We start from the raw sequence: 13,612 nt of genomic DNA, 5'->3' as shown, positions 1-13,612 counted from the left end.
AGTGTGAAATTTAATTTGACAAATTTATACTACATTAAATGTTTAAAAATTTTCAATATTTATATAGGTACTATTTAATAGAAATCAATGATTTATTTTATAGGTCAACGAGTTGAGACGTCTCCAAAAAAAAAAAGATCTATTCTTCATTGGGGACATCTACTGTAATTTTTGATAAGAATAAAAAATATTATTATTATTTCTTATATTATAATATGAAATTTTGTTTGATTTATGAACAAATTAGGTGTATGCAAACAAATACCCTCCAAACTTAATGTAATTTAAAGAAGGTATTATACACACTGAATACTATATTATAGTTATTTAGTTTTTAATAAAGTGTTTGATTTTGTTTCTGTTATAGTCGCTATTAGTAAAATAAAGGAATTTATCAACTGCACTAATGCCGAAACAGAATCGCCGATCAAAACATTGCTGGAGCAGCATTCAGGAAAAATAAATAAATTTTTTTTAATAACTATTATAAATTATCTAAATTTTGTTTACTTGCAAGTTGGTGGTTGCTGTATTATGTTTATTAATAAACTCATATTACCTATTTTATATACATTTTTTTTCTCCCTTTATAAAAAATAACAGAATAGTATTAGCGTGGTGAAAATGGACTCTGCAATAATAGTTGTTTAGATAATAATGTTTCTACTTGTATTATGTTGTTACAAGTTGGTCACCAACAATATAAAAAACATTATATTTAAGGTAATATTTAACGAGCAAATAACATTTTTTAAAACCAATTTCTATTCATAATAATAATATAACAACGGATTCGACAAATCAGGGCCTCTTGAAATTTTTTGGATAATTCTTACTTGTTGATAGGTATTTAAATATTGTTTTATTATTATAATGATGTCTTTTTACTCTTTTATTATAATTTAAATAATTTCTATTCATTATTACAATTTAATAAAGATATTTGTAATTTATTACCTATCATTATTTTAATTTAACAATGTTATTTTAATAATAATATCAATATAATATTTTAGTCTAAATACGTTAAAAATCGTTATAATAATGTGGAAAGTTAGGCCAAAAATAATACTATAATAATATAATATAATATTTGTTATTAAAAAAATATGTTAAAATAATATTATTTTATAATAATGTAGTGATAATTTCAAATTTGCTATTTTGGGAAGGTACTTCAGCATGAATTTATAAACATAAAATAACTGGAAAATAGTTTGTACATTTTCAATTTGACAAATTTAGTCAAAATTTTAATTTTAAATATTTATAAAAAAAATCTCGCCTAAGTATTTTTAATATTTTTCAACTAATATTTTAACAAAATTAATTGAGTAACCTTATATTCAATTATCAAGCTTTTTGACTACAACAAATAAAAATATACTGACATGTATGGGAAAAAACTAAAAAAAAAGTGGGGAAGTAGGTAGATACCGCTATGCTGTATATTAAGTATCTTATACAATACAATATTAAATAATTGTATAAGAAAAACGATACTGAGCGAATACGTCTGGTCAGCCTATGAAATTTCTGAGTATATTTTATGATATTATTGTGAATGAAGTAATTTATATATTGTTGTAACCTATATACATGGAACCTTGTTTTAAATTTTCAACCCTTAGATTTGAAAATTGCATGTTTCCAAGGTAATTTGTTTTAAAGTTACACCAAAACCTAAAAGCATAAAAATTGCAGTTTAAAAAAAAAAAATTGAATTCAATGATAATTCAAATATTATTGTACCTATACGTAAAACGATTCTGAGTGAAGACAGTATATTATTGTTATTAATACGGTAGCCGGTAAGTTGAATTAATATTATTTGTATATAATAATATACCTACTTTAGAAGTTTCAAGAATGAACGAATAATATTTTTAAACTATAACATAAAACTAAAATTCTTCTAAAATTCTTCTTTGTGTAATTAGACTAGCACCAGCCCTAGATGTATGTATTAATATGATCATGTCACCATAACGATTACAATATTAGTATGATATTATAACAACCATAAATAAATTAAAACCATATTTTTATTCAATGATAAGGTATTTAAAAAATAGTATAAATAAAAATAATTATAATAAAATCGAACACAAAAGTTAGGCATAGGTAAATGTATACATAAAGAATTATCAATGTTGTAAAAGAAAAATACTACTATTTATACTAATTGGTTTGTTATATAATATAGAAATATATGTACCTGTCTGTTATATCTATTATATGGAGTTGTTTATTTAATACAAGACACGTCTGGTAATGTGTTACACAGGAGTCTTAAGTTTCAAAAAGTCCACTCCACATAGTAGGTACATTCTTATGTAATAAAAAAAAAATTAAAAAAAAAATTTAAATACCTATAAAGACAGTACGTACACACGGTACAAACCTATACATAGTCTAAACGTTACACACTATTAGAAGGATATTACAAATTACAATATTGTTTTAACGATGAAGACTAAATATAAGTCTGTGTCGTGTGGGTCGTTGCATTGTTATGCAGATACTTCAGTGGGCACCACAGTTATATATACCATGGATCTTACACAGCTTTTCAACCACACGGTTGAACAGGTTCTGGACGGACCTCAATACTGTGATCGGGATCTAAAAATATTAACAAAATTATTCGAAGTGAAATTTGTCTCAGCGGAAGATATGTCCTAAAGATAATAATAACGATAACAACGACAACGTTTTTTATTATAAAATAATATTTATGGTATACTGATTTGAGAATATGATGTATGAGAATGATGATGATATAACAATTTCAGTAACCAATTGATTTCATCACCATCACCGTTATTAATGACTTATTTATTGTATGATACGTTTACAGTATTTAGTATATTTTTATGAACCTTTAAACCAAGTCGTATTTAGTTATTATTATTATATTAGATTGTTAGAAACAAATTAGGCGTGTGTGTGTGTGTGTACTACTACATCACCACCATCACATACAACACTTACTTTAAATATGGCATCGTAGTTTGATTTTGTCGGTACCATCATCGAAGCTCCAGCTGTTCCATTCCCGCAGGCTCCAGCAGACTCCTTGGAACTGACAGCCGCTCCTGTAACATTGAAAAAGAAACCAATAACCATTATTATTTGATGTATAATAATATTATAGTATATCTTATCGATCAATAACAATAATACATACGCGAGCGTAATGTACAAAACATTATTATTGTGTGACTATTATTATTGTAAATGTATACCTGGTTCACATCGATGCATTTGTTTCTGGTTTAAGTATGTATTGATAAACTGCAATACATCAATGGGAATCTAAACATTAAAAACATACAATTGAAACAAGCGATGTCTATAACGTAATAATATATTAGATATTACACGCATGCATACTGTTGTAATGTGATGCACATATTGTAAATAGCATATTATTATGTACACAAAAAAAAGTTTCTGTTTTCACATGTAGGTAAACATAAACAATATTTTATGAACGCGTTTATTGCGATTCGCAGTCATCGTATTGGTACGTGCAAATAAAATGTTAAAGCTACTCGTATCATGGTTTCGTACTAATAGCCAGTGTGGTAATTCGGGAGTTAAAACATCCCCATCGACCGCACTTATGCAAAAAATATAGGTACTACGTATAATATTATTCAGATTTCTACAAAATATATTGGTCATATTATGATTCTATTTCATATTTGTCATTTGATATCATTAATATAAATATTGAAGAATACAATGAAGAATGTTTAAAGCCCCTCCCCTACACATTATAATTAAATATATAATTATAACACCCTCATCTTAAATAATATCCAATTTTCATCTGATCCAGTACAACAAATAGCTAAACTCACTTCGATAATCTTGCCGAATAGGTGGAATACTACTATAGCTGATTTCGTTAGCATTCCGGTAGCTGGTTTCATTGGCATTCCGGTAGCTGGTTTCATTGGCATTCCAGTAGATTCTAATTCGCTGTCATTGTTGAATCCGGCTTCGGCTTCGTCGTCCCCCGGACCGTATTCACTACTGGCACCAAGGTCGTTGTCGTCGGCAGAAGCCAAAGCACTACCATTTTCAGCCAGGGAAGCAGCTGCGTTGAAACCTTCGATCGACGTAAACGCAGATACAGAGTCATTGTTCTTTGTAAAGGATGATCCGGACTGTGCAGTTTCCTGTAAATTAAAATATTTTTAATAATATATGTATACTATGTATTATGTTAAGCCATATTATGGTATTAAATAAATGATAATTTATATATAATTTATACCTAAATTATCGTTTATTTTCAAAAACTTCTATCGGTTGGAATTGGACTTGCCTAATCTCCTTATATGTCTACATTGTACAAAGTACATTCATAAAATATAAGACTGAAAGTGTTTACGTGCAAACTAAAATTGTTCAAAAGAAATAGATACTTAAAAGACGAAGACACATTACTGCGTTATCTGATTTAAGGCGTTTCTTCTTAAAAGAACTTTGTGTTTACACAGCGTTGATGTTGACTGAATAAAGTGAGTGACGCGACTATAACATTATAATAACTATAACACGTGAGCCTTGATTAAGAAATCGTCATAAATACAACGTATTAGCTATGAGTATTTTAAATTAGAAATTGTTTGTACATTTTAAAATTAAATTCTAACTTCCTCTTAAAAAAAAAGTCCAATCCCAGTTTTTATTTTTAATTATTTTGTATAATGTAGAATCCTTTGAATAAACGTCCGTGTCAAAAGAGATCACAACACGAGTATAAATATTATATTGAGTAAAAAAATAATATATACGAATATTATTAAAAAATAAGGTACTCACGTTACTCGGTTCAGATGTATCTTTATAGGGAGCGGCAAAGGCTACACTGAAAACTACGGCAATTGTCAACATCGACTTGAAATTGTTGATAATAAGAGACATCTTTGTAATTGTAGTAGGTAATTTTGTATGAATACTATCACTAGACAATAACACAAAAAAAATCGTCAATTATTACATTTATACAATAATTAATTTTTATTATAATAAAATATTGAAGGTGGGTATCTAGTTAAAAAAAAAAAAAAAATTTGAAGTAAAAATTCAAACATCCAGAAATTTATTGTTACTTAATTCTAAAAATATTTTCGATATAATATTCTATAGTGGTTATTATTAAAATGCATTTAAAGTAAATATTTATTAATAATAATAAAATACTATAGTACAATTATTATAAGTTCCTACTTCTTCAAAAATTTAGGAAAAAAGAAAACATTAAAAAAAATTTTGGTTTTATGACACAGTTAAAAAATGATTGAAGAATAAACTTTAATTTATAGATGCAAAGTTCTATAATGTTTTGTGTCGTATTACTATTTAAATTGAATAACGGATACTATAATAGGTATTATGAAAAATTTAAAATTTCCTTCAATACGTAAAAAGGAAATTAAATATTTGCTTGTAAACGTAAATATTATAATCTCTAATATAATATAGTAAAAAATAAATGTTTCAGTTAGTCGCGGAGATACGATTGTACATGCACATAGAAACACTCGGAACTGTAAAATAAATTGTTATCAAGAAAAACTTACATGGTCTGTATAAGAAAAACTCTGTAGTCGACTTGAAGCAGAGAGACTATACTGTTCAGGAAACTTCTCTCCGGGAAATCCGTTTCGATCGCTGTCGCTGCACTAACGCTATTGAACACCGACGATGGTTCTGATGTGCGATCAGGTACAAAATATCAGTTAGCGGACCGGTCGGTGGTGTCGTGGCGGGCGGACGACCGATCCGCAAAACGGTAATAGTGTCGGGCCACCAGTAGGGGTGGGGGTGACTCGGCGTTCGGTTGGAATGGATGCCAAAAAATATCCGACGGCTAGCGCTGTATTTTTCTGTGTCGGCCAAGTTCAACGTTGGCACAAAATTGGTGGATTATTCTGAAATTCGCAAACTCACTAAGCCGTTCTAGCATTTGTAGGACATATATTATTATACTAGATGTAATTTTCTACGTATTAAATGAAAGATATCTAAACAACAACCTCGACGATCGCATTAGGTATTCTTAGTGTACATAAAAATGAACATGGGACAACGGACGGGGAAGTGAAAAACCGGTGTAAATCTCAAGGCGAACAATTTTCAAAATTGGTTGTTAAAACAAAAATGGCTTGTTAAAGACCTTCCAGCCGGATCCGGTCATAAAAAAGTCCAGTCCATAGTGATATTGGGCAGGGCCAGGCCTTTAAAATAAAATAAAGGGTTTGACCGGGCTTTTTCTTCGACAATAAATAATTATAATTTAAAATAATAAATAATAATAATAGAACCGACATAGGTACAAATAGAAACTATTACAATTAAGGCGCCCGGTGCCAATGTGATTTTGACCTCAAAAACACGGTTTACGGGAATAATGATCCTGCCCTGTAAAATTAACCAAATTTGATAATTTTTTTTTTTATTAATAGAGGAGAATATTCTAAAGCCCGCATCGAACTCCTTTTTTCGATATTTTCATCTCAAACTTAATTATAAGTCTTTAAAAAAAAGACAATTTTTAGATTTTTTTTATGAATTATTTTATACTATTATTTAAAATAAAATACAAAATCAGATATCGATGCGGGCTGTAGGAAGTCTTCTTCTTTCAGATAAAAAAATACTCATCAAAATCCGACAATTCTATAAAGCTTTAGAGTTATTCCCGTAAAGTAATTTTTTTCGATATAATACACCCTATCAACCACCCCTAAATAGTTATCGGGTAGTAGATTAGTGGAAAAGTCTTATAATTGAGGTAGCAACTAAAATATAAAATTTAATTTCCAAATTTTATAGAATTGTGGAAAATTTGAAAAACTGGCATCGGGACCCTTAATGTAATAATATATATTGATTAGTGGGTATAAGAAAGCTATTTACATACGAAATAGAAACGGTTTGTCGGAATATTTATAAAAAATGCATTGCGTTTGACTGAATAATACAAATTTCTAGTTGCTACAATAACAATCTACAGTACTTTTGCTAGTGCACCCATAGTGCCTTAAAAAAAAATGTTGGGCTGGGCAAGGCATATTACATAGGTTAAAAAATCAAATATAAGAAAACAAACAATATTGTTGATTAGAAAAAAATATAAATATCTTTCTTACAAATTTAGTATTACTGGATATTTTCAACTCCAAGGAAATTTTGTGAACCAGAAATATGTTATACGTCCAGACCCAAAAACCCCCGCCCCAGGTATAATATATTACATTATAATATTTTAACTAGGATTTGTATTTCAAATTTCAATTATAAAACGTCAATTTGTTATCTGTGCTAATTTTATACTTTTAGGGACGGTACAATAAAATGTGCGTATAACTAATTTGTACGATAATTATATTCATTTAAGAGGACGTCACACCCACACAACTTGTCTCCCTCACGATATAGACAAGACTTATCGCATAAATTAAAAAATGAATTATTAAAGAAAAAATCAATAATGCGTTAGATCAGAAAACATAAATATTATTTTTCTTACGAATTCAGAAAAATTATCACTCGATATTTTTCACTCCAAGGAAAATTTGTAAATCATGTTTATAATGCTTTTGTTAATAATAGTAACCATGACAACGAAAATCTCATGAAAAAATGGTAAAAAGTCAAAATATGTGTACCCAGCCCAAAAGCATATATAGGTATGTTAGTATTAATATAATAAAAATAATCGCATTTAAATTGTTATACTTTGGTTAAAAAAAATTTTATAGACTTCAAAACCTATGTTTCAATTTGGTAGGATAAACGGATAAAAATGAACAAAAAAAATTTGAATTTTCCAAATTTGAAAATGGTGAATTATGCCCAGCTTATATTCATTTGCAGTCCACTGTTCGACGTCCATGGTGGTGACGTATTGCGGTTATTTTACGGTTAATGTATTGCAGTGTTTCGTCGCATTCGTCTGCCGTGATTTCTTGGTAGGTATGGATATAATGCGTAATAATTGGACTCAGAATATATTATATTTTAATATAATATATTGTAAAATACCTTTATTTTATCAACATAAAATTTTTTTTTTTAAATAACTCACCGTCTTGCCCTCAAAAATATTGTCGGTTTTTAATTTTGTAACAGGTGTTTTTATTCTTACATCAAAATTCAACGAGTTCTATTCAGACTGCGTAAACGCGTTTTGTTTATGTCGTAGGTATACGTGTGTACTGTGTAAGACGGAAACCGTGGAAGTTGCTCAGCTGTATTATAATTATAGACGTCGAGTCATTGAAAATTTGAGCCGTTCGCTATAATCAATGTGTTCAATTTGAATTCAATTATTAATTGTTAATTAATATGATTGTTATGATTATTGTTATTATTTAATTAAGTAATATAAATTATACAAAAAAAAGATTTTTATCCTAGACGGTCGTCAGCCTCTTACCATATAAATATAGCTAAAATAATTTATAGTTATTAATTATTATTACCATTTAGTTATTGCTATTAAGGAATACCATATCATTAATCTTAAGTTTTGAGAATAATATCATTGTGTACCTATGTAAATTATGTACGTATACATAGTTTCAAAATATTTTTGAGTTACAATAAAATTAAATCCCAAATTTTACTAAATTTAAAAAAAAATTAAATAGAAAATTTGTAGGTTTTTTTTAAGCAATATCAGCATCATATTTTAACTTTTTTGAACCTAAAATACCGTACTCTAGTCTCTAGTTATAACTATGATTTCGTTTGACATAGTTACTAAGCCGGGTTATCAACTTCGGAGGTTAGTTTCATCGATTTGCGGATGAAGCTAAGAGATATTATACCAGATACTTAATAATAAGTAAATAATAATTAATACAACGCGTAAATCAATACGATCTAAGTTTTTTGATATTTCAATAATTTAATAATTGCATCAACATAATGTGTACAAGTACACAGCCATTTCCACTACTTGGTACTTTAGACAGTTATAGGTACTACCAAAAATAAGTACATTTATTCAATACTATAGCTTTTTTTTTTACTTATAATCGGTATTTTAGTGTGGTGGGGGGGAGGGGGGTGGTGGATGGTTATATGGTGCATAAGAGATGTTTGCTGTAATATCAATAAGTATTAATCTATCAAATCAATATTTCCATTTATTGTGATCATTTTGATTAATGTTTAAATTAATTCCTTGAAATCATTATAATATGGTAGGTACCTACTTCACCATTTAATATTCATAAATTACAAATGTTTCACGCTAATTTCTTATGTTAGTAGACTGGTTATTTTTTGTAGTAATTAAAATATACCTAATATAATATCATTTATTATTTTATATTTCTTGAGATACGTGCTCTTTCTACCAGACACCTATCATTTGGAATTCGAAATCAGATACGTAATGTGTGGTCCAACACAGAGGTACTTGTCGATAGAGATGAATCTGGGTAGAAAACTCACACAGGCACACGACATACACACAAATAATTAGAAATATAGGACACTTTTGATTTTCAACAATATCTATCAGTGGTCATTTTAACTATCGTATGTCGTCTTTATCGTAAATAGGAATGACCATGTTATTCTACAACATAATTGAAATTTAAAATTAGGTACTCTTTCAATGTAATGTTTTAATTATGACTGTTGGAATCTGAGTTTAATTAATTAATTAAGCCCCTAACTGTTATAATAGTATAATTATTAATATTATCCACTACAGGTGGTGTTCGCGCCACGTTAATATAATTTATGAAATTCAAAATAATAATTATTCTCGCGGTTACGACATAATTATCATGCACCGCAGGTGCATATGACATGTTTGCTGTAATATAAAACTACCCAAGCAATTAAATTCCTTGAAATCATGATATAGTAGGTATTTCATAATTTAATATTTATAAATTAAATAAGTTTCACGCTAATTTCTTATGTTTTTTTTTTTTTTTTTTTTGTAGTAACTAAATATACCTAAAAATACAGGGTGTAACAGAAATATATGATATATGAAATAACTTTTATTCTAAACAATATTTTTTTAAATTTTTTTTTTCATTTAATTTAATATTTAAAAAACTCCATATTGTACGTGTAGTACAAACGTATGTAAATTATATGAAAAAAAAAAATGCAAAAATATCGATTAGAATACAAGTTATTTAATTTGTAACATCGTTCTGTTACACTCCTTATATAATATATTATTTTAAATTTCAAGATACGTACTCTGTCTACTGGATACTTATCATTTGAAATTTGGAATCGGATTAAAACGTAATGTGTGGTCCAACACAAAGGTACTTGTCATTAAAGATTCCCTGGAATCTGGAGATGCCGAAAACTCACACAGACACGCACGACATATATGCGTATACGCACAAATACAATCTGTTCTGTTGTTGTGAATTATTTTATTTTTTAATCGAAAATCATCATAATATTCATGTGCTCATATTATTATTATGTGCATTTTATTTTATTATTTAATAGGACAATACTATAGAACAGTCGGTCGCGATTTTCAGCTATAATTAAACATTATTTTTCCAATGTAATTCCAATGCATTTACGGCGATGCAACACACACGTATGATTTGAAGGCCGCGATTTATTACTCGTTTATTTTTAGTCATTATTAGGCGGCTACACATTAGGCAATTCTATCGGCTATTCATTATCGTATTGACTATTATACGTAAAATCTACCAATTTTACAAGCGGCGAAGGTGCCAAGGTGCCGCAGGTGAAATTACGTCGGACACTGGCCGGCGATTGTAAAATTCACCTCGGCGATCAACCTGTTAACATACTCATGTATATAATCTACATAAATGTGATGACTTATCTATGAATACGTTTATTGTTTGCAGCATGAACCCTGCAAGAATGATGACATTTTCCATCGCATACTAAGGCAATATCAAAGGTATTATTTTGGAGCAAATTGCTCCTCCAAAATTTTTGGTTGGTGGGTGGTACCCCCGCCACAAAATACCTAGCCATCTAGGTGCCGAGGCATATCGTAGAAATATCATATCCGATTGACTGATTATACAAATCGTTACAAATGAACGCATATTTTGTGAATTTTTAATTTAAACTTTTGCTTTTTTGCTGTGTTGGAAATTCCGTTATAAACATCAAGGGTGGGTACATCATGGTGGGCGGGTGGGTACCTCGTTAAGTACCAATAACCGCTATATGAATTATTAGGTATTTCACAGCATGTAGTTGTCTTCGCCCAAACAATAGGTCTCCGAACACGCCGGCGTCGTGTTGTCCCCATCATTACAATAACATACATTTTATTATTATATATATAAAGGTATGGCAAAATACGTGTTTAACAATGGTGCCAGTTTTAATAATGATAATATATATGCTGCACAGTGAATTTACCGGCCACCAGAATTTGTAAAGCAGTAAGTAAATACAGAAAAAACTATATGTCTTTTATTCGGACGTGGGAGGAACGATAAAATATATTTTATTGTATTGCTGGTTTGTCTGATGCAGTGTGTGTGTTTTTTCCGTACACGTCTTATAAAGTAAAAATGTTTCCACCTTCCTTGATGTCGTTTCTGGTATCCAAATAGGATAAATACAGTCGGTAGGTGCCGACTTAATTTTACAGAGAGTCAAAATCTCCAGTTACTATTCAAAATTATCGAAAAAAACTATAAAAAAAAAATATATATTAAAAATTGGAGTTATTTGATGGATAGATACTGTGGATTTCCCATTACGGAACCCCGATGGTTTTTAAAACCGCCGCGAAAAACACACAGCAATTTAGGAAAAACGGAAATTATTACGCGAAATCGGTGTTTGACAAAATTGATATTTTTTCGGTGTTACTCAAAAATGAATAACATTACTGTAGACACTTACTTAACACTTTCACCTGGATGTTAATATTATTAAACACCAGTGTTGAGTTCAGATAGCAAAAATAATATCTAAATAAATATTAGATTACTAGCTAAATTAATATCTAGATTAAAATGAAGATAGAATATTCAATTTTTATTTAGATAAATATGTAGATAAAACTTTTTCATCTATAGATGTTTTAATTATAATATAGTTAATTGTTATTAATACTTGACATGCTATTGGATGCTTTGCTTAGTAATATTTAAAATGGAGAAAATCAGGAAAGCTTATTTTGTATCAAACTTAATTAATGAATAAATATATATACTGAGCATACACTATCGATTTCAATGTATGATAAATACATCTACCCTAAAATCATGGTTGAATTAGGTACCTACTAATTACTACTTTACGTATATTTTCTGGTATAAAAAAAATTGGTTAAAGACTTTTTATATTATATTCAAATTATAAATCAAAACAAGTACAAAAAAAAATAAGTAAATAAAACTCTATTCTTTTCGAAAATATTAATTATTCACCACAGTTTAAATGACTCAACACACTCAACGGTTTGTACTCTGTAAGCAGTATATACCACTATTATAGTCAGTAAACAATAACGCTGTGTCCAACGTGAACGCAGAAAGGCGGTGAGTGCGGGCGAATTATATTCTTGACCAGGCTGTTTCAAAGGCGGCAAACGCGGCGAAAATCAAGCTGTTATGTTTTTTTCGCCGCGTTCACGTTGGACACAGGGTAAGTCGCGCAGTAGCCACAGTACAAATGATTACGCCGTGCGAGAACTATTTTTAGTGTTTTGCACATTATTACCAATAGACGGGACGGGTGTCGGGTGTTATAACATGTACAAACTTTGAATAACTCGTATTCTGGTATATGTATTGATAATTGATAGACGATCGTAACGGACAGACGGGTGCTTTACTGTTTAAGTTATTGCTAATTCGCTATCGAAAATTAAATTATTGGTATCTAAAAATTGTGGTAACAGCATAGAATACAATATTATTGCAATTTGCCAGAAAACAGAACGAAAATGTTATTATTATTTTGTACTCATATAGTATAAAGTAGTAAAACTGCTTCGATTTTCTTCAAGAGTATCTTGTTCGATGGGAAAGTGAATCTAGTTGGTGCATTCGAAAAAACAATTTTAAAAAAACAATAGCGCTGGGAAAAACAACATAAAATTTAAAAAAAAAACGAGGATTTTTACGCAATATCGGTTTTTGACAAAATCGATTATGGTTTTTGGTGTAACTCTACAACAAATAAACGTATATACATGAAATTTCGACTGGTTGTCTGTATTTACATTTTCTATGCAAGATAACATTTTAAAAATATTTTGAATTGTTCTGAGCTGTTTTTGAACATTATCAATTTTCAAAATGTTTATTTTTTTTTCTTGAATTTCAATAAAATTGTATTTGTTGGATAAAAAAGCTTGACAATTTAATAAAAAGCTCCTAATAAATTATTAAAATGACATTTGAAAAATATTAAAAATCTTTACTCACAGTTTTTATTTTATACGCATTTAGAGTTCAAATCTTGACAGAATATGGAAAAATCACGACAATTATCAAATTATTTTAAGTTGAGTCATACATTTTTTTCTTTATAAATCTAAGATTTTAAAATGTAAAACGAGATTATACATAAGTTTGTCTACCTT

General features: G+C 28.9%; 1 protein-coding gene across 1 annotated transcript; it reads right to left on the bottom strand.

The window, feature by feature from the left end:
* Nucleotides 1-2,262: 2,262 nt before the first annotated feature.
* On the bottom strand, nt 2,263-4,380 carry LOC100571620. The gene is made up of 5 exons (XM_029492440.1): nt 4,375-4,380; nt 3,870-4,190; nt 3,249-3,318; nt 2,995-3,098; nt 2,263-2,625 (listed from the first exon to the last, which is right to left on the bottom strand). Exons 1-5 carry the CDS (start codon nt 4,378-4,380, stop codon nt 2,527-2,529), a joined length of 600 nt encoding a protein of 199 aa, XP_029348300.1. The 3' UTR covers nt 2,263-2,526.
* Between the last annotated feature and the right edge of the window lie 9,232 nt (nt 4,381-13,612).

The sequence above is a fragment of the Acyrthosiphon pisum genome, unplaced genomic scaffold (genome assembly GCF_005508785.2).
Source record: "Acyrthosiphon pisum isolate AL4f unplaced genomic scaffold, pea_aphid_22Mar2018_4r6ur Scaffold_21504;HRSCAF=24140, whole genome shotgun sequence".
In the NCBI taxonomy this organism is placed as follows: domain Eukaryota; kingdom Metazoa; phylum Arthropoda; class Insecta; order Hemiptera; family Aphididae; genus Acyrthosiphon; species Acyrthosiphon pisum.
Note: the sequence above shows the minus strand (reverse complement) of the source record. Positions and strands in the feature narration are given on the sequence as shown.